The sequence below is a fragment of the Varanus komodoensis genome, unplaced genomic scaffold, assembly GCF_004798865.1.
Source record: "Varanus komodoensis strain SLA01 unplaced genomic scaffold, ASM479886v1 scaffold5, whole genome shotgun sequence".
In the NCBI taxonomy this organism is placed as follows: Eukaryota; Metazoa; Chordata; class Lepidosauria; order Squamata; family Varanidae; genus Varanus; species Varanus komodoensis.
The window spans coordinates 15,328,562-15,352,460 of NW_025336087.1; the positions used below are offsets into that span (position 1 = coordinate 15,328,562).

The 23,899-nt window shown below is 41.8% G+C and overlaps 1 protein-coding gene across 9 annotated transcripts in view; it reads right to left on the reverse strand.

Moving 5' to 3' along the window:
* SSBP2 (single stranded DNA binding protein 2) overlaps nucleotides 1-23,899 on the reverse strand; it is a 189,867-nt gene that overhangs the window by 67,565 nt on the left and 98,403 nt on the right. The window contains exons 1-2 of one of the 9 annotated variants that reach the window (XM_044446628.1): nucleotides 19,976-20,063; nucleotides 17,147-17,188 (exon numbers count right to left, since the gene is read on the reverse strand). The exons of the other annotated variants lie outside the window; for them this stretch is intronic. Of the exons in view, the coding sequence (XP_044302563.1) occupies nucleotides 17,147-17,188; nucleotides 19,976-20,005 (72 nt within the window). The 5' untranslated portion in view covers nucleotides 20,006-20,063. Of the gene's footprint in view, nucleotides 1-17,146; nucleotides 17,189-19,975; nucleotides 20,064-23,899 lie in introns of those variants that run through there. 9 annotated transcript variants of the gene reach the window in all.

Here is a 23,899-nt window from a genome sequence, read left to right on the forward strand (position 1 = left end):
CATATTCTGACTAAGCCAATAAATGAGTGTTATCCCTACCCAACCCCCATGCCAACTGTGGCTTCTTTGCAGAACAATTAGTGTTGGGTTTATTGTACTTAAGCATATTTCAGTAAATCTCTCCCTGACCCAGTCCCCCAACACACACAAAGAACCTTAGAAGTGATTGCACAAAATGGAGTGAATGGGGCTGAATTGGGATGGATGGGTATAATTACTGTTGGTGAAGGCACCCCTTTCTTGCCACCTCCTAAGGGTGTTTCTTAAAATAACAAAAAACAAAAACAAGTCAGGGAAGGTTACACAAATTTAAAGGCTACACAGTAAATGGAACAGAGATTTTGCATATTTGTTGAAGGTTCATTTTTTTTAAGGTTTGTATTTCCATGCTTTTTAGGAATGAAAGTTATTCTTGGGATCAAGCAAAAGAAATTGGGCTTTCTCAGTGAAAATTAGCTACTACTAGACATTCTTCAGTCTGAGAATAAGGATAAATAACAATTAGAGAACACTGCAAAATGAAAGCCAAACTGCTATTATTTACATGCATCATAATTCCAGTTAAATTTAAATTTTTAAATTTTTTCTTCCCAGAACAGTTTGTAATATTGTAAGGCTGAAGCAATGGAAAGAGTTCTGACACCACAATTGTATAAAGGCAGAATTTAAGGAGTTTTGCTTTCATTTTATTAATGAAATGCTAATTTCTGCCATATAGAATATGACTTACTCTTAATGGCACTGGCCACTGGATGTCAATAAAAAGAACTACATTGTAAATTCAGTTCTAATATTTGAAGCATAGCATGCAGCTTAAAGAAGTGTGCTATATAATTCTGAGAAAACGAATTTGCACATGCTAATGCTTCTATTTTCTCCAAAGCTTAACAAAAATAGAAAGAACACTACATTCAAGTTGAACAATACATCTTGAACTGCTGTTTCAGACAAGCACTGGTTAACTATATGATCATTACTTTTACATAGCCTATCAACTAACTATCTGAAGTAGCAATCTCAGATGATCTACAACAGGTAGGTGAAACTGTGTAATAGGCTGCGAACTTGGCCTCTCAGTTTATTTAATGTATTATAAAGTAAGCTCTTAAAAGATCCCAATAGCAGATACTATGACATAGTATGCTATATAAATATGCATACTGAAACCAGAAAAACTGAACTACAAACTATCTTCAGCATATTTGCAATGAACTATTATGTTTTGAGTAGCTGTCAAAGGTGCATTTTGCCAATACACCATTTGAAATAAAATGCTCTGAGTTAATGGTTTAGTTTCATTTTTCTTTTTAATGTAATCAGGAATGAACTTACATGAAACTACAGTAGAAAAGTTTGGATGTTACAAGCTCCTCTCCAAGGGCTTGGAAGCGTTTGCTTTTTGTTTTAAATTTATTGAATTTTGCTGCATTATTTGAACATGGACTAACTATACTTCATTAAACTATGAAAAAGCCAACTTCAAAGGATTGTTTATGGGGCTGAAGTTTGTTCTCTTAATAGTACAACATGGTTTAGTTTTGTGTCTGCATGCAGCCTTTAAGCAGCAACTGCAAAGTTTTTCTGACAGATCCAGAGCTTAGCATTGTATTTGATTGCATCCAAAGTTGTGTGATGACCAGTTTCAAGGCGCAGACATTTTCTTGGTTAGTTAACAAGACAGAGTTGTAACCTACCAAAATGGGAAAACTGGACTGCCTGCTTTTAAAGAAAAGCTAGATATGGAAACCTAGGGGAATGGAAAGTATCAATTGGATACGGACATCTCTAGATATAAACAGTAGAGGAAGTACAGGGAAGGTTATATTGGAAAAGGTCATGCTCTGTACTTCAAAGAGGGCACAGAGTCTGGCGGACTCTTCCACAGAAGCACTGTGGGTGACAACACCTGGCTCCAAAACAAATTTTATCATAGAAATATGCTATCAACTTCCAGGCCAAAATGCTGTCTTGAAATGGACAGTAAAATCAGAGAAGCATCAAACAAAGGCAGTACTGTAATAATGGGTGACTAATTACCCACACATTAACTGGATATATGTATGTTCTGGTTCTGAGAGAGAGGTTAAATTTCTCCATGTTCTAAATTACTGTACCCTAAAACAGTTGGTCATGGAAGAAACTAGAGGGGAGGCAATCCTGAATTTAATCCTAGGAGGGGTTGCTCAGGATCTAATATGAGATGTTGCACCAATTGGAAATGGTGACCACACCACTGCAAGGTTGAATTAGAGTTAGGTGGAAGATTGTTAAAGAGGTCCAAAACAGTTGGGTTTGATTTCAAAAGAGGAAACTTCTCAAAAATTAAGGAGCTGGTTAAAAAAGTTGAAGAGGAGAGTCAAGAGGATTAAATCCCTTCAAAATGCTTCAAGATTACTCAAAACCACAATAATGAAGGCACAGACAGTATACATACTACAAGACAGGCAAGGTAGCATGAAGTTGAAGAGGTCACAAGTTTGGCTAACAAGGAAAATCAAGGAAACTATTAGATAAAAAGATGTGCTTCAAAAAATAGAAATCCTTCTCACATCAGGAAAGCAAAAGGGAATACAAGCTTGTGTAACAGAGATTCAAGCAGACAAGAATAGAGACAAAGAAACATTCTGAGGGGCACTAACAATATCAAAGCTAACAGAAAGAATTCTTTAAATATATCAGACGAAAGAAACCAGCTAAAGAGGCAGTTGAACCACTGGATCATAATAGAATGAAAGGAACACTAAAATTGGTTAAGAAGATTGCAGAGAAACTGAATGAATTCTTTTGTCTTTACAGGCAAAGATACAAAACAGATATAAGTTTATGAAAGTCAGGTTGCTTACCTGTAACTGTCATTCTTCAAGTGGCCATATGTGCATTCATACATGTGGGCTTTGTGCCCGCGCAGAGCCTGTAGTTGTGAAGCTTCTATAGCTAAGCATTTAACTGGGCAGGAGTCCTCCCTTCCTGTTCCAGGATAATGTGGGGAAAGGCCTCAACCCATCTCCTCAGTTCCTATGGAGACCACCATTGATTCTCAACCAAGAGAAGAATGGGTCACTGACCTGGTCTGGTCCCTATAACCCCTGGTAAGCAAGGGGGCAATTCTTAAAAGGACAACACCAAGCAGGGTTGGTGGGTAGCTTGTGTACATGCACAGATGATCAATTGACGAATGTAAGCAACCTGCCTTTCTTCTTTGTGGTCTCTGAGCATCACACATATGGATGAGTAGCAAGCTTACCTGGTGAAAGGTTAGGGTAAGGGTAGTGTCATCATAAGAGACGACTGCTCTGCTCAAGGAGCAGTCAGCCCTTGCATGAACATCCAGTCTGTAGTGCTTGACTAATGTTGAGGGTATTTACCATGTGGTGGCCACCTGCATACCTCTTGCAAGGGGATCCGAGTGAGGAAGGCTGTGGACATGGCTAATGCTCATGTGGAGTAGGCCTTAGCCCAAGTAGTGAGGTAGAGATCTGCTAGTTTGTGGTGATCCAGTTGGCCAGTCTATGTGAAAACAGTGTGTCTGCCTTATTCTGACTGCTGTAGCAGATGAATAGCCTCAGTGCACCGCTCACTGGGACATCTTGCTAATGAAAACCACCTTCCAGGAGAGGAGACAGAGGTTGGTTGTGGCCAGCAGTTTGAAGGGTTTTTTAGTGATGCAGCATGTGTGATAGGCATCATTCTGGGGTGCATGGTCAGATAGTGGGGTGAGGTTCTGGAGTCCTGTCAGGAATTGTCGCAATAGAGGGTGCACAAAGACTGAGGGTTCTTCCATTTCTGGGTGAAAGGAGAAGATGGCTGCCAGGTATAACCAAATGGAAAAGGGGTTTAGTCCTTTCTGAAAGCAAGTCTGCAGAAAGTGTTCCATCTTGCCAGGTAGGTCCTCCTTCTCGATGGCTTAAGTGCCACATCTAATATGAAACTGACGTCTGGTGACAGAGGCCCTCCCCCAGTTTTCAAGGCTGTGAGGTGCAAGGTCATGATTTCAGGCCAAATAACTTGGCCCTGATTTTGTGAGATCAGGTCCTGGGTATGTGGAAGCTGAATGAATTTCCCCAGCTAAAGAACTTGGGCAAACCACAGTTGCGTCAGCCACCATGGAGCAATGAGGATGCAGTCCATCCCATTTTCCTGATCTTGGCAATCACTCTGGTGATCAGGGGGAATAGTGGAAAAATGTGGAACAGAGCTTCCACCACTGAAGAATGAAGGTGTTTCCCAGGGAGCTGGTTCTTTGCCCTGTCTGTGAACAGAGCTAGAGGCACGCTGTGTTGTGGGCCATGGCAGACAGGTCCACTGATGGCATTCCCCATTTGCTATGGAGATTACAGAGGACCATTACATTCAGCTGTTAAGTGTGTATGTTGAGAGTCATGCAGCTGCATGTATCTGCCAATGTGTTGCTCCTGCCTGCCATGTGGATTGCTGTGATGGATACGTCCCTGGTGATGCACCAGTCCTATATGTTGATGGTCAGTCCAGTCAGTGGTATGGACTGTGTGCTCCCCGCTTGCTGTTATAGAACATCAAGGTCATGTTGTCATCTGCATGCAGGGAGTACTGGAAGGAGATCAGTGCTTTGTGAATGGCTAGCATCTCCAGGAAACTGATGTGCTTGCTGGCCTCTCTGAGATCCCATGAACCTTGGGTTTGCAGGTCATTGCAAGTCTGGAACACATCTGTGTTTCCTCGGGAGTAAGGAAGTTGATTCTTGCTGTTGGTATCACTGGAGCACCTGCGGATCATCATGATGGTCTCAAGTGGCACTGGAATAGCTCAGGAGTATGATCTCCTGATTGCCAATATCCAAGGCAATGGGTGGTCCAGCAACCTGGTGGGACTGCCTCTGAGTGCCAAGAATTGCAGACACTTGGCAGGCGATTATAAAGGGGCCCCATGCAACACCTCCTCTTTTGTTTGGGTGAGGCCGTGGCCATCTTTTTTTTTTTATCAATGAGTGGCCTCTCTAACCATGTGGTCACCAAGTGAGCAGCCCTGACACAGTGATCATAGTTTGGTCAGGAGTTCTCTTGCTACTGAGGTAGGATAGTCCATCCTTGTCTGGAGGAGTCAGAGACCTGGAGGGACTTCTTCCAGAGTTTGCCCTTTGGGAGAATGGCCTGGTGTCTCGGAGTCTGCTTTGTAAAGATCTGGCAGTGAGGACAGGCCTCTATGTTGTGTCCTGCATCCAGGCAGATGAGGCATACAGAATGGCTGTTGGAGGGAGGAAACTTACCCTCACAGGTAGCACAGCTCAGTAAGCCACCAATGCCATTGCAGGAGTTGAGGCAGAGAAAAGCAAAGAGGCAACTCAGATAAAGATACAAGGAGTGATAGATAGGAGATTGAATAGAAAAATATATTTGTGTAAGAATTTTTTAAGACAAAGAGTGAAAATGGGTTCACAAGAAGAGGAATGAAAGAGAGGGTTTTCAAGAAGAAAATATGAGAAAGGAGAGAAAGCAAATACTCAAGTGAAAGAGAGAAGCCCTTCCCAATCCAAGAACAATGGTGGTCGAAAAGGAGCTAAGGGGGTGGAAGGAAGCCTCTCTCCATGCTATCCTGTAAAAGGAAGGGGAGTGTATTCTGCCCAGTTGAATGCTTAGCTATAGAAACTTCCTGACAACCTTTCCTTTTTGCACAGGTGCAAAGACCGTATGTGTGATACACAGAGATCACAAAGAAGAACTTAAGTATTCAGGAAGGGAATCAGAGACATTAAGGGAGATAGTAGCAACAAAAGATTACATTCTCACACTTACTGACAAACTGAATGTTAATAAAGCATCAGGCCCAAAAGAAAGGACTCAAACATGAAATTGCTGATCTTCTAACATAAGGACCTAATATGTCCTTCAGATCAGGCTGTGTAGCAGAGAAAGGCAGGTTGCTTACCTGTAACTGATGTTCTTCGAGTGGCCATCTGCACAGTCACACATATGGGTGCTGCATCTGCGCAGTGCCTAGGCCGGAAGATTAAAAAGCTAACAGTTTTTGGCAGGAAAACTCCGCTCCCCTCCCCCTTCATGGTATAAATAGAGCGGAGTGTCCGCCATTTTGTTCAGTCTTGAAGACCGAACGTTCGCCCTCTACAGGTTAAGAATAAAATTAGTTGCAAACGGCATTGAGCCCCAACAGTACCGATGCAAAGTATAGTACGGTACCGAGAACAATATCCATTCACTGGCATATACCATCGGTACCGATGCAAATTACAGCGTGGTACCGAGGCAGTATGTAATGATGGACACCGAGTGGGGCTGGTGGGTGGGTTGTGTGACTGCACAGATGGCCACTCGAAGAACATCAGTTACAGGTAAGCAACCTGCCTTTCTTCGTCGTGACCTCTGTGCATCAAACATACGGGTGATTAGCAAGCTTACCCAACTCGGAGGAGGGAGGTGTCGTCAGCGAAGAACGGACGAAAGAACAGCTCTGCCGAAAGAGCAGTCCTGCCTGGCGCGCACATCAAGCCGATGGTGCTTGGCGAAAGTGCATGGCCCTGACCATGTTGCAGCTTTACAGATATCTTGGAGCGGGACCCCAGCGGCAAAGGCAGACGAAGTCGAAACAGCTCATGTGGAGTGACCCCTGGGGGTAACAGGTAAGTCTATTTTTGATAGTTGATAGGCCAGGACAATAGTCTGGGTGATCCAGTGTGACAGCCTTTGAGGTGTGACTGGAAGTCCTTTGTCATGTTCGGCATACTTAACAAAGAGTCTGTTCATACGACGGAGGGATTCTGTACGGGAGCGATAGAAAGCCAGGCAGCGGCAAACATCAAGGGTATGTAGAGCCCGCTCTACTGGATTTGACGGCACTGGAAAGAAGGCTGGCAGAACGAAATCTTGACTCAAGTGGAATGGTGTAGCCACTTTAGGAAGAAAGGAAGAATCAATACGAAGAATGACCTTTTCCTTATGGAAATTAAGATATGGAGGGTCTATGCGGAGAGCAGAAAGTTCGCTTGCTCTCTGAGCTGATGTCACCGCTATGAGGAAAGCTGTTTTCCAGGACACCAGGCGTAGGTCGCCAGTTGCCAGTGGCTCAAACGGAGATTTGGTAAGTGCTTGGAGTACGACCGAAAGGCTCCAGGTTGGCATACGCAGGTGAATAGAAGGGTGTAGGTTCTGTAACCCCCAAAGGAAGCGTCAAAGTAGAGGTTAAGAGAAAACTGAAATCCCTTGAAGTGCACCACGATAGTGTGAAATAGCGGCTTCATAAACTTTAATGGATGACGGTTTCAGTCCCAAATGATAAAGTCCCAAGAGAAATTGTAAAATATTGTCAATTGAGGCCATTCCAGGAGAAAAAGAATGGCGCTCTGCAAAGGAGGAAAATCTCTTTCATTTAGCTGCATGAGTGACGAGTGGACCGTCTTAGAGCAGATGTGAGAATCGCCTGAATTTCCTGGTCAACAGTCACCGGTAGCGAAGCAGTTGTTGTCGAAACCGACCTAGGGGCCGTTGGTACAGTGGAGTGAATACATTCCGGTAGAGGTTCGGATGTCGTTGGTACCGACAAAGCAGAATGACTCAAGTGATCCTCCATGCTGTCAACCTCAAGGCAGTCAGATCCAGATGTTGGATCACTCCGTTTTGCTGCATTAATAGCTGAGGAATAGACGGGAGGCGAAGAAACGTCCCTTTGGATAGACGAAGAAGGGTGGCGAACCACGGTTGTCTTGGCCACCATGGAGTTATTATTATTCCTGTGGCATTCTCTTGAGATATCTTCACTATCACTTTAGTTAGAAGTGGAATTGGGGGAAACGCATAAAAGGCTATGTTGTCCCAGGGGATCATAAGGGCATCTCCCATCGATCCCGATCCTATGCCTGCCCTGGAACAGTATAGGGCACACACTCTGTTGTCGCAAGTGGCAAACAAGTCCAAGTCCAGATAGCCCCACAGATGGAAGAGGTCGTGGCATATTTGTCTGTCCATCTCCCATTCGTGCGTTGTTGACATATGTCTGCTCAACATGTCTGCTTCGGTGTTGTCGGTCCCTGCGAGGTGGACTGCTAGAAGCATAATGTCCCTCGGTATGCACCAGTCCCAAATGGCCATTGAGAGACATGCTAAAGGTGGAGATTTTGTGCCGCCCTGTTTGTTGATGTAGAAGACAGCTGGTATGTTGTCCGATGCAATCTGGACAACTTGTTGGCATAGGACAGTCTCGAAAGCCCTTGGGGCGTTGAAAATCGTCTGTAGTTCAAGGACGTTGATGTGCTTCCTTGCTTCCTGTCAGTTCCAAGTTCCCTGAACCTGAAGGTCCGCACATGTTGTGCCCCATCCCAGTAGTGACACGTCTGTATACAGGGTCTTCGTTCGATGAGGTGTTCGGAACGGGACACCGACAGACAGGTTGCTCGGAATGGTCCATCAAATTAGAGTGTTGAGTATCACAGACGGAATTCGGATCAGTTTGTTGGGAGAATCTCGCTGTGGGCAAAACGACGTGTTGAAAAACAGCTGCATGGTCCGCATCCGTAGTCTGGCATACGGGACAATGGCAACTGTAGCAGCCATGTGCCCCAATAGTCTCTGAATGGATATAGCCGGAACCGTTCCTAGCGTTCGGATTTGATGGATGTGGGCACATAAGGTAGCGCGACGGTCCGGAGGGAGGAAAGCTCTTTCCTGTGTGGAGTCGAGACGTGCCCCAATAAAGTCGATGACCTGCGTGGGAATAAGGGACGATTTTTCGTCGTTAATACATAGTCCAAGATCATCGAGCAAGGCGCAGGTCATGTGTATTGCAGACAGAAGCCCTTGTTTAGTTTGGGAGACAATTAGCCAGTTGTCTAAATATGGGTATATTTGCACTCCTCTTGTCCATATGTGCGCACATACTGGTGCCATACACTACGTAAAAACTTGAGGTGCGGTGGCCAGGCCAAAGGGTAGCACAGCATATTCGAACAAGTTGAGCCCAACAGTGAAACGCAGGAAACGTCTATGTGAAGGATGGATAGCAATATGAAAATAAGCATCCTTCAAATCTAAGGAGGCGTACCAATCCTCTCTCTTCAGTAACGGAAAAATACTCTGTAAAGTGGTCATCCAAAACTTTTTTGTTTTGATGTATTTGTTAAGATTCCGTAAGTCCAAAATCGGACGAAGACCACCGTCTCTTTTCGGTGAAGTATCTGGAGTAGAATCCGTGCAATCCCTCCGAGCGGGATAGTTGTCGAATCGCGCCCTTGCGAAGCAACTGAGAGATTTCTTCGCACACTACTGATGAAGAAGATGTAAATCGAATCGGACATGGTGGAGGAACGATATCGAATTCTATCCTATATCCGAACTGAATGATAGACAACACCCACCTATCAGATGTAATGGACTCCCAAATGGGGAGTCGGCCCTGGAGCCGGTCCCCAAAATGGAGAGGGAAAGTGGTGTGGGGAGAGAGAGAATGGTTCGCCCGGACCGTCAACGTGGACGTCTGTCAGCGTCGAAGCGCCGCCGGCCCTGGGGGAAACGTTGCCGCGGCTGTTGTCTTCGCTGTTGCTGTCTTTGTTGGTAGTGTTGCCGAGGGTGGAATTGTGGACGGTAAGAGGAACGAGGCCCTTGCCACTTACGCCTCTGTAGAGGAAGCTCCATGCGGCGCGCGGTCATACGCGATTCGTGTATCGCTTTTAACTTGCGGTCGGTTTTCTGATGGAATAACCCGGTACTGTTGAATGGCATTTCCTCGATCCTCTGTTTCATCTCTTCAGGGAAATTGCAATTACGAAGCCATGAATGTTGGCGCAGCGAGATGGCATTCACAAGAGCTCTCGAATTGGTATCTACGTGATGTCATGCGGTAGATAATTGCTGCACTGCTACCTGCATAGCTTCCTTTATGAATACCCTGGCAAGCTCGGCTTGGCGGTCTGGAAGGGAGGAAGCAACGTTATCCAGTTTTTGCATAATAAAATACTGGTAACGTGCCAGTGTTGCTTCATAGTTCGATATGCGCACGCCAAGTCCAGAGGCCGCATAGACTCAGCAGGCGAGCATATCGATCTTCCTCCCTTCCTTGTTGCGAGGGGCTATGTGTCTCCAGGACTCCCTGCCCTGGGAGGATTTGAAGACAACAGAGTTTGGGCATGGATGGTGAATCAGGAACGGAATGTCGTCCTCCAGAACTCTGTACATGGCCTCATACTGACGGGAGGTCGCTTGCGGTTGGGCCAGTTGATCCCAGGGTTGTACCATAGCCTGCTGAAGTGTGGTAATAAGCGGCAGGACTATGGCTGCAGACTGTTCTCCCCTCACGACATCATAGAAGCGATCAGTGGATGGGCCCGGCTGTTGACTAGCCTCAATCTCTAGTGAACGGACGAGGTGGGACATGAGCTCCGTAAAGGAGACATGTGGCTCATCGGGCGACGCCGGTCCTTGGGAGGCGACTGCTACATCGGGGGATGTAGAGTCAACCTCAGATTCGTCCGAATCCGGATAATAAAGTGGACGGTCGCTCGAAGACGACGTTTCTGGGGAGGTTAGACGTCCCCTCTCCACATGCCTGGCCGTCGAAGGCGAATCTCTCGGGGCCGATGGAGACGCACGATCCCGAGCGTAGTACGAATAAGATTGATAGCCACCCCAGTCTGGGAAGGCACCATATCCGTGCATCCTCCAGTCATCACCCCGGTGTTCAGACAAGCAGCTGCGGCGCCTTGGAGGCGAAGGTAACTCCACAGGTGGCTCAGTCGTGGGCACTGGAGTCAGAGACCGTTCCCTTGGTGGGGAGTCTCTAATCTTGCCATCAGAGATAGACTCCTGAAGTGCCGACCAAACAAGTGGAGATAGACTCCACTTGTTTGGTCGGCACGCTCTCAGGCCAAATGAGAGGCCTGGGGGATCCCGGCGGTGTTACCTGCATAGTAAGTTACAGAGCCGGTCCCGAAGGGGTCGGTACTGTGGCGGCAGACAGTACTGAAAAAACAGACGAACCCGAGCCCCAGTGTTTGGGGCGATCGGGTTTCTTGGTCTTGTGAGTGGGTTTATCTGCCTTCTCCTTCCTTGGAACTTTACGAGCGGAAGGCTTATCCAAATCCGTGTGCTTGCGCTTCTCCCGTTTTTTGGCTGGGGAAGAAGGCGGCACCTGGGTCTCCGCTGGAGTAGTGCCTTCAGCTGAAGGACGCTGAGGAGGAGCGGTGGAAGCGGGACGCTTCGGAGGAGCGCTCACAGTTGGGGTGGAACGTGGAGGAGGCGGTGCGGTTGAAGAGGAATCAGGCCGTAAGAGCAGTTGGTCCGATTGCATCAAGGCCTGGTCCCAGAGGAGCTTGCGGAGACGGTTCTCCCTGTTCTTCTGTGCTTGCTTGGTAAAGGCCAAGCAGTGGCCGCACTTGTCGTTCTATGCCCCTTGCCAAGGCAGAGGAGGCATAGATCATGCGGATCCGCAGGTGACATTTTGGATCCGCATGCGGTGCATTTGCGAAAGGCCGCTCACTGCGCCATCGCGGAAAAAGAAGAAAAGATGACAGGATAGAGGGTAAGATAATATCTTTGGTTTGTTTGTTTGTTTTTTTGAGAAGAAGAAAAAGAGAGGGATAAAGGCAAAAGGAACAGTAAGGACTCAAGATCTCAGTGAGGACGTTAACAGGCACGAGGCACAGCAAACGGCAGTCGCAAAGACTGAACAAAATGGCGGACACTCCGCTCTATTTATACCACAAAGGGGGAGGGGAGCGGAGTTTTCACGCCAAAAACCGTTAGCTTTTTAATCTTCCGGCCTAGGCACTGCGCAGGCGCAGCACCCATATGTGTGATGCACAGAGGCCACGACAAAGAACTGCAGAATGGCCAATATAACATTATTTAAAAATAATGATCCGGGAAGATCCAAGAGATTATAGAGCTGTTAGCTTAATGTTTGTTCTGGATGAATTGGTGGAAAGGCTTATTAAAAATAGAATCAGTAAAAACACAGAGGTACAAGTTCTACTGAAAATAACGTGGCTTCTACGGAAGACCAGTCTTACCAACTTTTAAGTTCAGTCTCAATATGCACATGAGCAGGGGCAATTTAGCAGACATTTGGACTTGGACAGGAAAAAGAGCAGCAAAAAGTATAAGGAGGAGGGGGAGTGGGGGGGAGGAGAAGGGCTTGCAGCAACTTTCCTGTTAGGAACAACTACAAAAACTAGGATTGTTCAACTTTTAAAAAAGGCAAATAAAGGGACACATTATAGAGGTTTTTAACATTACTCATGGTGTAGAGAAAGTGGAGACTATGACGTTTCTCTCCCTTTCCCATAATAATAAAACACAGAGTTATTTAATGCAACTGACTGGTGAGACATTTAGGACAGATCAAAGGAAGTACTTCTTCACATAGCTAAACTATAGAATTCTCTGTCACAGGAAGTGGTGATGGCTGCTAAGCTGGATGGCTTTAAAAATGAGCTTGACAGATTCATGGAAAAGGCTACCTTGTGGATAATATGCTGGACTGAATGGACTATTGGTCTGATCTAGCATGGCTTTTCTTATATTCTTATAGATAATTTTGCAGATTCCATAAAGAAGTCAAGCCTGTAAGATTACCAGGATAAGGCTTTGTTTTGCTTTACATGTTCTGAAACAGATCATACACAAAACATTAAATTAAATAACAATATGCCTTTGAGTTTCATATCATGGCTAGCATTTGTAAATAACTGAAATTAGTATAACCCTAGCTGGAAGACAAAGGATCCTTGGAGAACAAGCTTCCTGAACTGCACGAAGAAAGAAAGTATCATGAATGAAAAACAAATGTAATCCATGGATTTTTTTAAAGATGAAAATAAACTCAAGTGATGGTGTAATCTATGTTTTGAAAAAATGGGGTATGTAGCTTGAACCCCTTTCCATACCAAAGCCTATTTTTCTCCTCAGAACTGCTTTAACTATTTTTCTCCTGTAATGAGTTATTTCAGTCTCCAGTGGCCAAAAAAAAAAAAAAAAAAAATCAACAGAACAGGTCTCTTACAAGGGTTTACAGCTTCCCCTTATGAGAGAGAAGGAATTCTAACAGTCCCCTAACTTATTTAACCTGAAGAGGCATTGTTGATTCACAATGAAAATAATGCATTAAGGCCTATGAATAAAAGTTTTCTACCATATATATAGGAATGCCAGAATAATCCACAACAGAACGAAGTTATCTAAGAATTGAACTCATGAATTCTACACTGGACCTGCGTTTCCTGAGTCACATGGATTCCACACTTGCAGACTATTTTCCTGTAACTGTAAGCAAATTTAAGTGTAGAAAAGTACAAAAGAAAAAGAGAAATGACCAAAAATGTACATTTCTCCTATAGGAAAACACATGTTTTGTGGGGAATAGAGCATTTGAGAGAATGCCAGTTTGCTCAAATATGTACAAATGCATCTGTGCAAAAGCTGATATAGTTAATGAATGAATGACAAGACATATGACCCTTGATCTGTGAAGCAAATGGAACGTATGTTTATACATACATTAATGTCCACAGTGCAAGTCTGCCAATTTCTCCTATAATACAATAATTTAAAAGCTATGATATAAACTATGGGCACATTTCGTTTCTTGCAAGAGCACTGTGTAATAGACGTCAGAATGCAGTTGTCATTCCCTGTTCACATGATGGAACAAGTGCCAAGTTGCTAAGGGTAGAACATTTTACAGCAGGAACAACATGCCCAGTATGAGAGGCAGAATGGCCATGCTATTACAATGTAGTAGATTTCAGGTACAGTCAAGATATCTATGCCTATGGTATCCCTAACCCTAACCTATGAAAAAGTAGTAGGACAATCTGAATTTTTCAAAATGTATTTCACCATCAGGGGTTCTACATCTTTTAAACTAGGCCCATCGTTCAGGTAAGCAAACAGATCAACACCATTACTTTTAAGTTAGCAATATAGCAGACAGAAAAAGCTTTCAATACTTAAACTACAAACTACCACTTTACATATTATTGGAAAGAGAAGCAAATAAATAAAACAACTTACTAAATAAAAACCTATGTAAAAGTTTGGAGCAAAATTAAGCCAACCCATATACAGTAACAGATTTAGTGGCTTCAGGAACTTGGCCTATCAGCCAGCAGAGAATCAATTATTTGCTTCGTGCTGTTTAATGCAAGCTTAATTACTTTAATTAACAAATGTAATTAAGTTAATTAATGTTATTAAAGTTACTATAATCCACAATTTCATTATGGACCAAATAGTCTTGATTTTAATCTAGAAGACCTACAATGGTTTACAAGCTTGCAAGCTAAGGAAATTCTGTTTTCTGCCACAGTGACCACACCAGTTAAAATGCAGTAAACATTTGCCAAAGTGCTAGTCACTTTTCACAGAAACTGAATACCCAAAGCCCAACAAAGCTTTCTCAGGGCAATGCCTGAGCCCATGTGCTCCTCTTGTGCAAAGCTGCCTTCACAAGAGAACACTGGTTCCCCAAGTAGAACAAAGGCAACCATTTTGAAGTGCTGCTCTAGCAAAGTGCAGCTACCAGACAGGAGTGCCAAGTATGCCTGCCTCCATAGTTGCTGCTGCTGGAGATGGTGCTATGCAATGCCCCACTGCCACCAATATTCTGAAATTGCAGGTGGGCATGCAACTTCAGAATAATGTGCAAATAGAGGGAAAAAGGTCGTGAGAAGCAGCCAATCAGAGCATGTATGTGCCTCAGGAATTGCTAGGCAGAAAAGGAAAAAGAAAAATGGAGTCTGCTGCAGCTGTAGCCATTGTCACCACACTTGCTAGCGGAAATGTGAAATCTGCAAGGAAACATTATAACTGAGGGCACACAAAACAACAAACTATGGTAAAGCATGGAAACCTAATAAGAAACTATTGTTTTCTTGCATGGTTTCATGGAAAGCAAACATGCCATGCTTCACCATGGCCGTGTGATTCACACATAAGGACAAGCTATACCTTCATGATATCCAGCACAGCTTGTTCTTATGTATGCATTCAACCAATATCAATGTATACCATGTGATAACTTTAGTTATCACTCCTTTTCCAAATTTTCCACATTTCATTGTGTTAGAACCTGGAACTAAAATAGATTTAATTGGTAATGTTACAACTTGATGTATACAAGATCAATATAGTGAAGCTGCAAAAATGTTTTTGATTGTGGCACAAAATTAATGTTAAGGAAACAAAAACAAACTAGTACTTGCTTGTTGCATAAATATCCACTCCTTTTCATGAGACATGCCTAAATAAGCTAACCCTAACCCTAAATAAGCTTTAAATAGTTGAACAGAGTCTACTCAATATGCAATTCCAGGGTCACATGATCTCAGATAACGTCTCTGTCTATGGAAGGCCCCAGAGTCAGTTGGAGAACATAGCATTAGGAAAGTCAAGGAACTATAAAAATAACTATAATAAAGCTGTGCAGAAGCACCCATCAAGGACCAATTTTATGGGGAGAGAGAAAAGAAAAATAAACCAAACTATGAAAGAACAGTCATAAATCATTTAGTACCAACTTAACCAAAATATGTTTCAACTGTAATCACTGCAAAAAGCTATGTGTGGTGCAAAGCCAACATTGTTCCTTCCTCTGAAAACACAATCCCCATTCAGAAGTATTGTGCGACTAAAGCATGTTGTAGGAATGTTTTTCCTTAGCAGAATCTATTCATGCATGTATTCATTCATTCAATTTATATGCTACCCCACTAGCCATAGGCTCTCTGGGTGGTGTATAACATATTATGCCAATTTTATTTATTAATTACACTATTTATATATTTTTTAAAACCCCTACATGGTTTCCATATAAATTTTAAAACCATAACTAAAATCACATTTAAAATACAATTCAAAAACAATATAATACAACAAAACACAACAACAAAAAACAACAGAGCAGAACAGGAGCAATAACATATAACAACATGGTTAATTACAGGCCAGCGAATGCCTGAATGAACAGGTAGATTTTCATGTATTTGAAAACTGCCAGATCTTCCTCCTGCCTCCAGATTGCATGAGAGGGATTTTTCCTCACCTCTGAGAAGGTCCACTGTCTTGGAATGGCTAGCAAGGCCTTCTCCTCCTCCCTCCTTCTAGAGGGAAACCTGCCTCAGTCTGCAAGGGATGTGGGACTCAGGCAGAGGTTTGCCTTCCAACAGAACAATGACACTAAGCACACACCGCGTGGTTTAAAACAAGACCCTGAATGTTGTCTTAGAATGGCTCAGTCAAAGCCCAGACCTCAGTCTGATTCAAAATCTGTGGCAAGGTTTAAAAGTTGGTCTTCACCAGTGGTCCTTATCCAGTCTAACATTGCTGAGGAAGTTTGGTAAGGAAGAATGAGCAAATATTGCAGAATCTACATTTGTAAAGCTGACAGAGATTTATCTTTAGCTTCTACTAAATAGAATATACTGGGGTGGGGGGTGGGGGGGGACACTGAATGCTTATGCAACCAATCAGTGCCACCTTCTTTTTGTTTGCTAATTTTTTTGCCACAGTAAAAACACATTTTGCACCTTTGCAGTGTGGAGTATATACATCAAGTACTAATGTCCATTTTAAATTGAGGTTGTAATACAACAAAATATAGACTATGTCTGCAAGTTACTGTATACTTTTAGTTCTTCTTCTAAAGGGAACAAGAGTATTTCTAGTTCTTAAAGTGAGATTTAAATGATATAGAGCAAAAGTAATACTAATATGGCTTGCAAACTCAAGCCATTGTAAACTATTCAAACTTTATTGTAAACTACAATAGACTTATGTTCACCTTTTCTTAGATCTATGATTTGAGGAGGACAGGCATGCTTTATTTTGTGCTCTGAAAAGCTGACACCTGGTAACATGATCATTTTAGCTAATAATACACTTAACCATCTCTTATTCAACTAACCAAGCCTAAATTATAGTTAGTCTTCGTCTGTTAAAACTTGAGTAACTGTGAAAGGCATCAGTGAGTAAAAGAAATTAATATATAGCTTATCATCATCAAAATTCAAAATTCCTCAAATAACTGCATGATATAAATGTACATAGCTTGCTGTTCTATATAAAACAGTAATTTTACCTAAGTATAATTCATTCCTCAGGCTGCTACAGTATAAATAGTATTGGCATTTAAGATTGTTGCATGGTCATTACTTTATAGAAAAATCACTTACTGAAAATACTCTTCCATTATGTATGTAGATTCCTTGTTTAATCTGGGTTCATAAAAGCAACAATAAAAACCTTACTTTGTAAATAATAAAGAATAGCTGAAATGCATAGTAAGAATGAAGATTTCATCACAAATAAAAATGTCACTGCAGTACAATTACATTTTATCTAATGTCTTAAGGCTATAACATAAGCCTGAAGCATGAGCTGGCACAATGTGTGAGACTGGGTTGGTGCAATTTATACTGCAGAACATATATAAGTACTTAATCAGCCCAACTGCTGATGCACCAGTAACCTTTAGTACTTTCCCCAGCAGTTCCTATAAGAGATGTTCCTGAGTACTCTTCTCTATATATAATAACAGTTGTCTTAAACCACATGGAAACAGGTCATAGCATATTTTCTCTGTTTTTCAATGTCGCTTCAGCTATCCAAGCACTTAACAGTTTTCATTGTGGCAGCTAAGGCCAATTTGCAGAATTAAAGTGCCACTCTTAATATTTAAATTCTATTACTTTACAGAGTGGAGTTTACACAATGTAGTGAATAAAGAAAACGCATTCCAATTCTATTGACATATCACACAGGTGTAATTCACATAGCTAAATAATAAACTGTGTGTAATAGGATAAGTGAATTTGGGAATGCAGCATTATAGTTGTCATAGTCACCATACTGATAGATTAATCTAGTAAATACACTTAGTGTTGGACCTTAAAATGAACTGCGATTATACTTCAAAAAAACACAATCTTCTCAAAAGTAACACTTAACCCTCCTACCCTCTAGTTCAAGGGTAAGATTGTATCTACTAAAAACAGCAATACTCAGAGCAATATTTTCCTCCAACCTGCACCTCAACTTTCTAAGTGCTAACTTAAAATATAGCTTACAATGGCCTCTTACTAAAGTTACTGGAATATTTTTATGAAGATGGACTGTACCTAACAGCTTTTATTCAAAAGCTTCTAATATTCTGTTTAAAGTAACTTTAGATTATTCTAAACATTTTATTTAAATATGAATATCTATCTTATATAAGTTGAAAATGAACTTAAATCTCACTACTTCTTACAAACTCAAAGCAGTTTATATCAGTTCCCTCCTCCTGCTGTCAATCTTATCCCCACAACAACAACTCTGTGAGGTAGTCTGGGCTGAGAGTCTTTGACTGGCCCAAAATCACCCAGTTGGCTGCATGGCTGAACTGGGTTTGAACCCAGGTCACCTGCGTCTCAGTCCTGTACTCTTAATCATTATACCATACCAGCTGTCACAGACATTTAGATATATAAATTGTATTAACCATGTTGTTGATGTTAGTTGCGAAGTCGTGTCCGACTAAGAAGTCATGCCAGGCACTCTGTCTATCAGATCTACTTCCTTAAATCTATTTGTCACCTCTACTGTATATTCATCAGGGATATGATTTAGGTCGTACCTGAGTGGCCTAGTGCTTTTCCCTACTTTCTTCAATTTAAGCCTAAATCTTGCAACCAGAAGCTCATGATCTGAGCCACAGTCAGCTCCTGGTCTAGTTTTTACTGACTGTATAGAGCTTCTCCATCTTTGGCTGCAGAACACATTGTCAATCTGATTTCTTTGTTGACTGTCTGGTGATGTCCATGTGTAGAGTCGTCTCTTGGGTTGTTGGAAAAGAGTGTTTGCTATGACCATCGTATTCTCTTGACAAAATTCTACCAGCCTGTGCCCTGCTTCATTTTGTACTCCAAGGCCAAACTTGCCTGTTATTCCGGTTATCTTTTGGCTTCCTACTTCAGCATTCCAATCCCCCATGATGATAAGGACATTTTTTGGTGTTAATTCTACAAGGTGTTGTCAGCCTTCAGTCTCTTCAGCACCAGTGGTTGGGGCATAGACTTGGACTATTGTGATGTTGAATGGTTTTCCTTGGATTTGAACTGAGATCATTCTGTCATTTTGGAGATTGTATCCCAGTACTGCTTTTCCTACTCTTTTATTGACTATGAAGGCTACTCCATTTCTTCTGAGGGATTCTTGCCTGCAGTAGTATACCTTCACCCATTAAATTCACCCATTTCTGTCCATTTTAGTTCACTGATTCCTAAGATGTCTATGTTCAGTCTTGTCAACTCTTGTTTGACCACATCCAGCTTGCCTTGATTCATGGATCTTACATTCCAGGTTCCTACGGAGTATAGATCTTTACAGCATCGGACTCTTTCACCACCAGATACATCTGCAACTAAGTGTCCTTTCAGCTTTGACCCAGTCACTTCATTCTTTCTGGTGCTACTAGTACTAGCCCTCTGCTCTTCCCCAGTAGCATACTGGACACCTTCCGACCTGAGGGGCTCATTTTCTGGCATCATATCTTTTTGCCTTTTGGTACTGTTCATGGAGTTTTCATGGCAAAGATACTGGAGTGGGTTGCCATTTCCTTCTCCAGTGGATTGTTTTGTCAGAGCTCTCTGCTATGACCTGTCCGTCTTGGGTGGCCCTGCACGGCATAGCTCATAGCTTCATTGACCTACACAAGCCCTTTCGCCACAACAAGGCAATGATCCATGATGAATTAACCATACAGTGAATTATGTATCTGTTTACAAATTTGTAATTTAAAAATGTGGTGAGGAAAATTGGGTTATTTTTGTTGCAAGGTGATCAGCTTTAGCACAGTCACTGAAGTCTCTGACAGAAAGATTGAGCCCTGATTCTGGTAGAAGCTGTTCTTGTTACTAATAATTATTTAAATTACAAAACCAGGCTCTATTACTAGCACATTTATGCAATGTTTACTAAATGGGAAAATAATACAATGCATGTGACAGTGAAATTTTGCTTACCTGCAAATTTCCGGTTTCTTGAGGATCCATTCATTATATCTGTATTATCTTTTCTTTGCTACAGGAAGTCAAGTTGCTAAAGCTACTGGATGAGGGACCCAGCTTCCCAGAGTGAGTGCCACAAAATAAGAACCATTAATACTACTAAATGTATACAACATATGTTTCTGAATAAAATACTCAACCCCCCTCCCCCCCCCCAAAAAAAACAAGTCCATCCCTGGGAACTGAAACTTGTTAATCTGCTGGATCTTACAATTATACCTCTATGATTCAGCAAGCAGGGTGCGGTGACTGCTTCCAGAGAATACAAATTTACAGACAAAATTCTCTTTTCCCCAGGGTACCTGGGAGAAGGCTATGATAATAATCAGGGGTAGACAAAGCAATGTCATCCTGAAGCTGGATCCTATAACAAAAGGTTGCAGCTTACATCGGTATTGCTCAGTTGTTTCTTTCTGTCAAATATTTCTAACTGCTCTGTGAAGCAACAACTAATTTCCATGATTTCTATCACTTCTCTAACAAATAGGTGATGGCCATCTGAGAAGCAACATGTTCTATTATTAATAGTAGTACCCTATAAATCCCATTAATTCACAATGATAAAATGAACAGAAAATTCATTTAATTTATTACTTTTCTAGACCACACAATAGCCAAAATTCTCTGCGAGGCTTATGAGGTTTAAAATCTTAAAAATACATTACAAAATATACATACATACATAGATACTTGTATGTGAATATGTATATTCCAAGAGGGATGCTTTCAAAAACATAAATCTCTTAAATCTATCCAAATGGAAATTCAGAGATCTACAGGCATCCAGTGTATCGTACCCCCTGTGTAAACTAGAAATATCTCATGTAACCAGTGGAACAAAGTTACTTGTGCACAGACAGAAGTTTAGATCTCAGTCCCGCCTTACCATTATTAAAGGCCCACGGATCTTTACTGGAAGACAGTGCTCCAAGCATCAACATATAATCAGGAGATACAGTCTCTAAAAACTTTCTTTAAGGGTTAGCTACTATGGTGGAATATAGTAGTCATGGGAATCAATGCAGACAGTGTTCCTTTCAGATCAGATGAAGGGGACCTGTTAGCTTTGAAGGGTTAATAAGAGCCTCAAGGAAATCTCAGGCTACCTTCTTGAATGGAGCAGCAACACCAACTGGCTGAGGATCTGCCTGCTGAACCAGCATGGTGAGATAAGCTCAAAAAGTCATTAAAAGCACTTTTATAAAGAAAAAACGTATGTATTTCTAGCAATTAAATAAGCCTTTTCAGATATGTTGCTCAAACAGATTAGAACTGTTAGCCTCTTGATAGAAGAAGGTCCAGAACACTAACCTAGTTGTCTTCATTACCTTCAGGTAATGCTGTTCTAGTGTTTGGTGAGGTGGTATGAGGAATCCACTGCCAAAGAAAGGTTGATATCTACCATGAGCAGAACTCACTGTGGATTACTTAGGAACAGGCTATATTTATTTGCTTGAAAGTAGACATCGGTATAGAGATAAATACCCAAACATTTAACATGATCAGTCAGCAGCCATTAACATTGAGGCAAGACCCTCCACCAGCAAAAAGATTACGACTCCATGAAGGCTCAGGTGATGGTTAGCATATTTTAGCAATAGAGTATTTTAAAGTATGGTATGTGTATTTTTGGACATAATGCTATTGTTCAGTTAATAGATTACAATATAGTGTAAACAATAACATGTATTGGGAAACAAAAAAATATGTAATATCATGAGGTTTGCTTTATTATGGTAGTCTGGAACCAAACCTGCAGTATTTCTCAGTATGCTTCACTTCTTGTCGGCATCATAAAATTCACTTATGGTCACAGGACAATCTTAGTTAGTGGTCTGACCTTGGATATTATCATCAACAATATTTAAAATTATGGAATTCTGTCTATACACAGGTCCTGAATATCTTTCTCCCCTCATATTATTTCTTGGTATGAGGTATTACTTGCAGTAGGAAAAAACTAACAGTTCGAAGAAGTCCCAGGGCAAGGTCTGAAGGCAAAAAGAGCAAGATATAATCAGGGCCTGGATGGGACTCACAATAGAAAGCCTGAGTATGTCAACCCAAATTTCATGCTACAAAGAAGGTGGGATATGAAATGCAATAAATGAGAAGACTAATAATGCTCCTAATACTATAAAAAATCTTCACTAACATCCTCAGGGCTTGAGAGACCAAATGCTCAACACCATAAACTTTTCTGAATACTGAAGCTTCTGAAGCACCAATATTTACAGGTACACAAAATTCAGGACTTCATGAAATGAAGCAGAACTGCCATATCCACTGATTCAGTTACCATGTTTGCACTTAACTGCAGTTGACCTTGGCCAAAAAAGAAGTTTTACAGTGCAAAAGAGAGGTTGCAAAGTATGAAAGAAAGGTCATAAAGTGCTTCCTCTTAACAAAAATCTTTGCTTTGATAGGGGAAGAAAAGGAGCATATGCTGAGGTTAGAACGAAATTGTGAAAAAAGAAATCTGCTGTATATTGTATATGTAATGTATTCACTATTATCCACAGTTTCAGGCATCCACTGGGGGAACCGATGAACATGGATATGGGGTTCTGCTGTATATGTATTTGAAAGATGCATGGATACCATGATTATTCTGAATTTTAATAAGCTAATGTTACTTCAGGATGAAAATTCTCCAAGTATCTCCCTCTCCTTATGTACTTATTGAATGGCCCCACTGGTTTGAATGGTCCCATTCTTTAGGATATCTATGCAACACTTTGTGTTAGGTATAGTAAAGATGTTGTATCACAGACATGATCTTCTGGCATTTAGATGGAAACCTAGTACTTAGAGATGATGCATTTATTCTGACAGTTTTGTCAGACAGTTTCCTATAGCATCTGATCTGATGCCAATGTGACGTAAGGTACCCAGTGGTTTCACTGTTATTAAGAATATTGTTTCATTCCTTGTATGAAAGACTGGTAGTTCACAAATGCACAGGTAGCATACTAACGTGGATGGCTTTCCTGTAATGGGGAAGTGTCTTTCCTTCCTCTGGTTTCAACAAAGAATATATCTTTCTACAGAATCATCCTGGCAAACATAAAGGAGGTAAAGCAGGAAAATAATAAAGTAGGAAATATCCAAAAAACATTCAGTGCTACAGTCAAAGCCTCTAAAGCAGGAGCAGGCAACCTGGCATTCTCCAGAAGTTTTAAACTATGATGTCCATAGGCCTCAGTCAACACGGTCAGTGGTTAGAATTTATCTTCCAAGGTGGTTAGGGGAAGTATACAGCACCAGCTGGTAAGTCTTGCAGTCAAGTTTAATATCTGAATTCTTGCTTGCCAACCATCAGTGGAAATGTATATGTAAGTAGAACAGCTAAGGAGAAAGGAGGAAGACTACTTCAAGGGTATGCCATCTTGAAGCAGAATACTCTGAGATTTTCCAATCCCAGTCCCTGTGGATGAAGTTGTTTAGCATTTTTCTGGACACTTACATGGAAGTAAGCTACTTGTAGTTTGACTTCCAATGGTTTTCAATTAAATAATATTTTAATTAGAAACTGGAAAGCCTCATTTGAATCTGCACAAGCACATCTGATGGTGAGAAGCTGCTCGTTAACAGAAAAATAGAGTCCAAAGTACTTCAGGAGTTGAATTCATTACATACCCTCTACTAAACTATCCAAATTTGTTTTGCATATGAGTGACATCCTGTTGGTGATTGACAGGAATGCTCTGGATTCAAAGCAGAGAACTGCGGGAAAAGTTGGGAAATGTTTCAAACAAATATTTGAAACCCACAGAAAGCATTTTCAGGAAATGTAAAGAACTTCAAAAACCATTTAGAAACATAGAAACAGAGCAAGTCAGAAGGGGTCTCCTGGGCCATCTAGTCTGACCCCTGGCT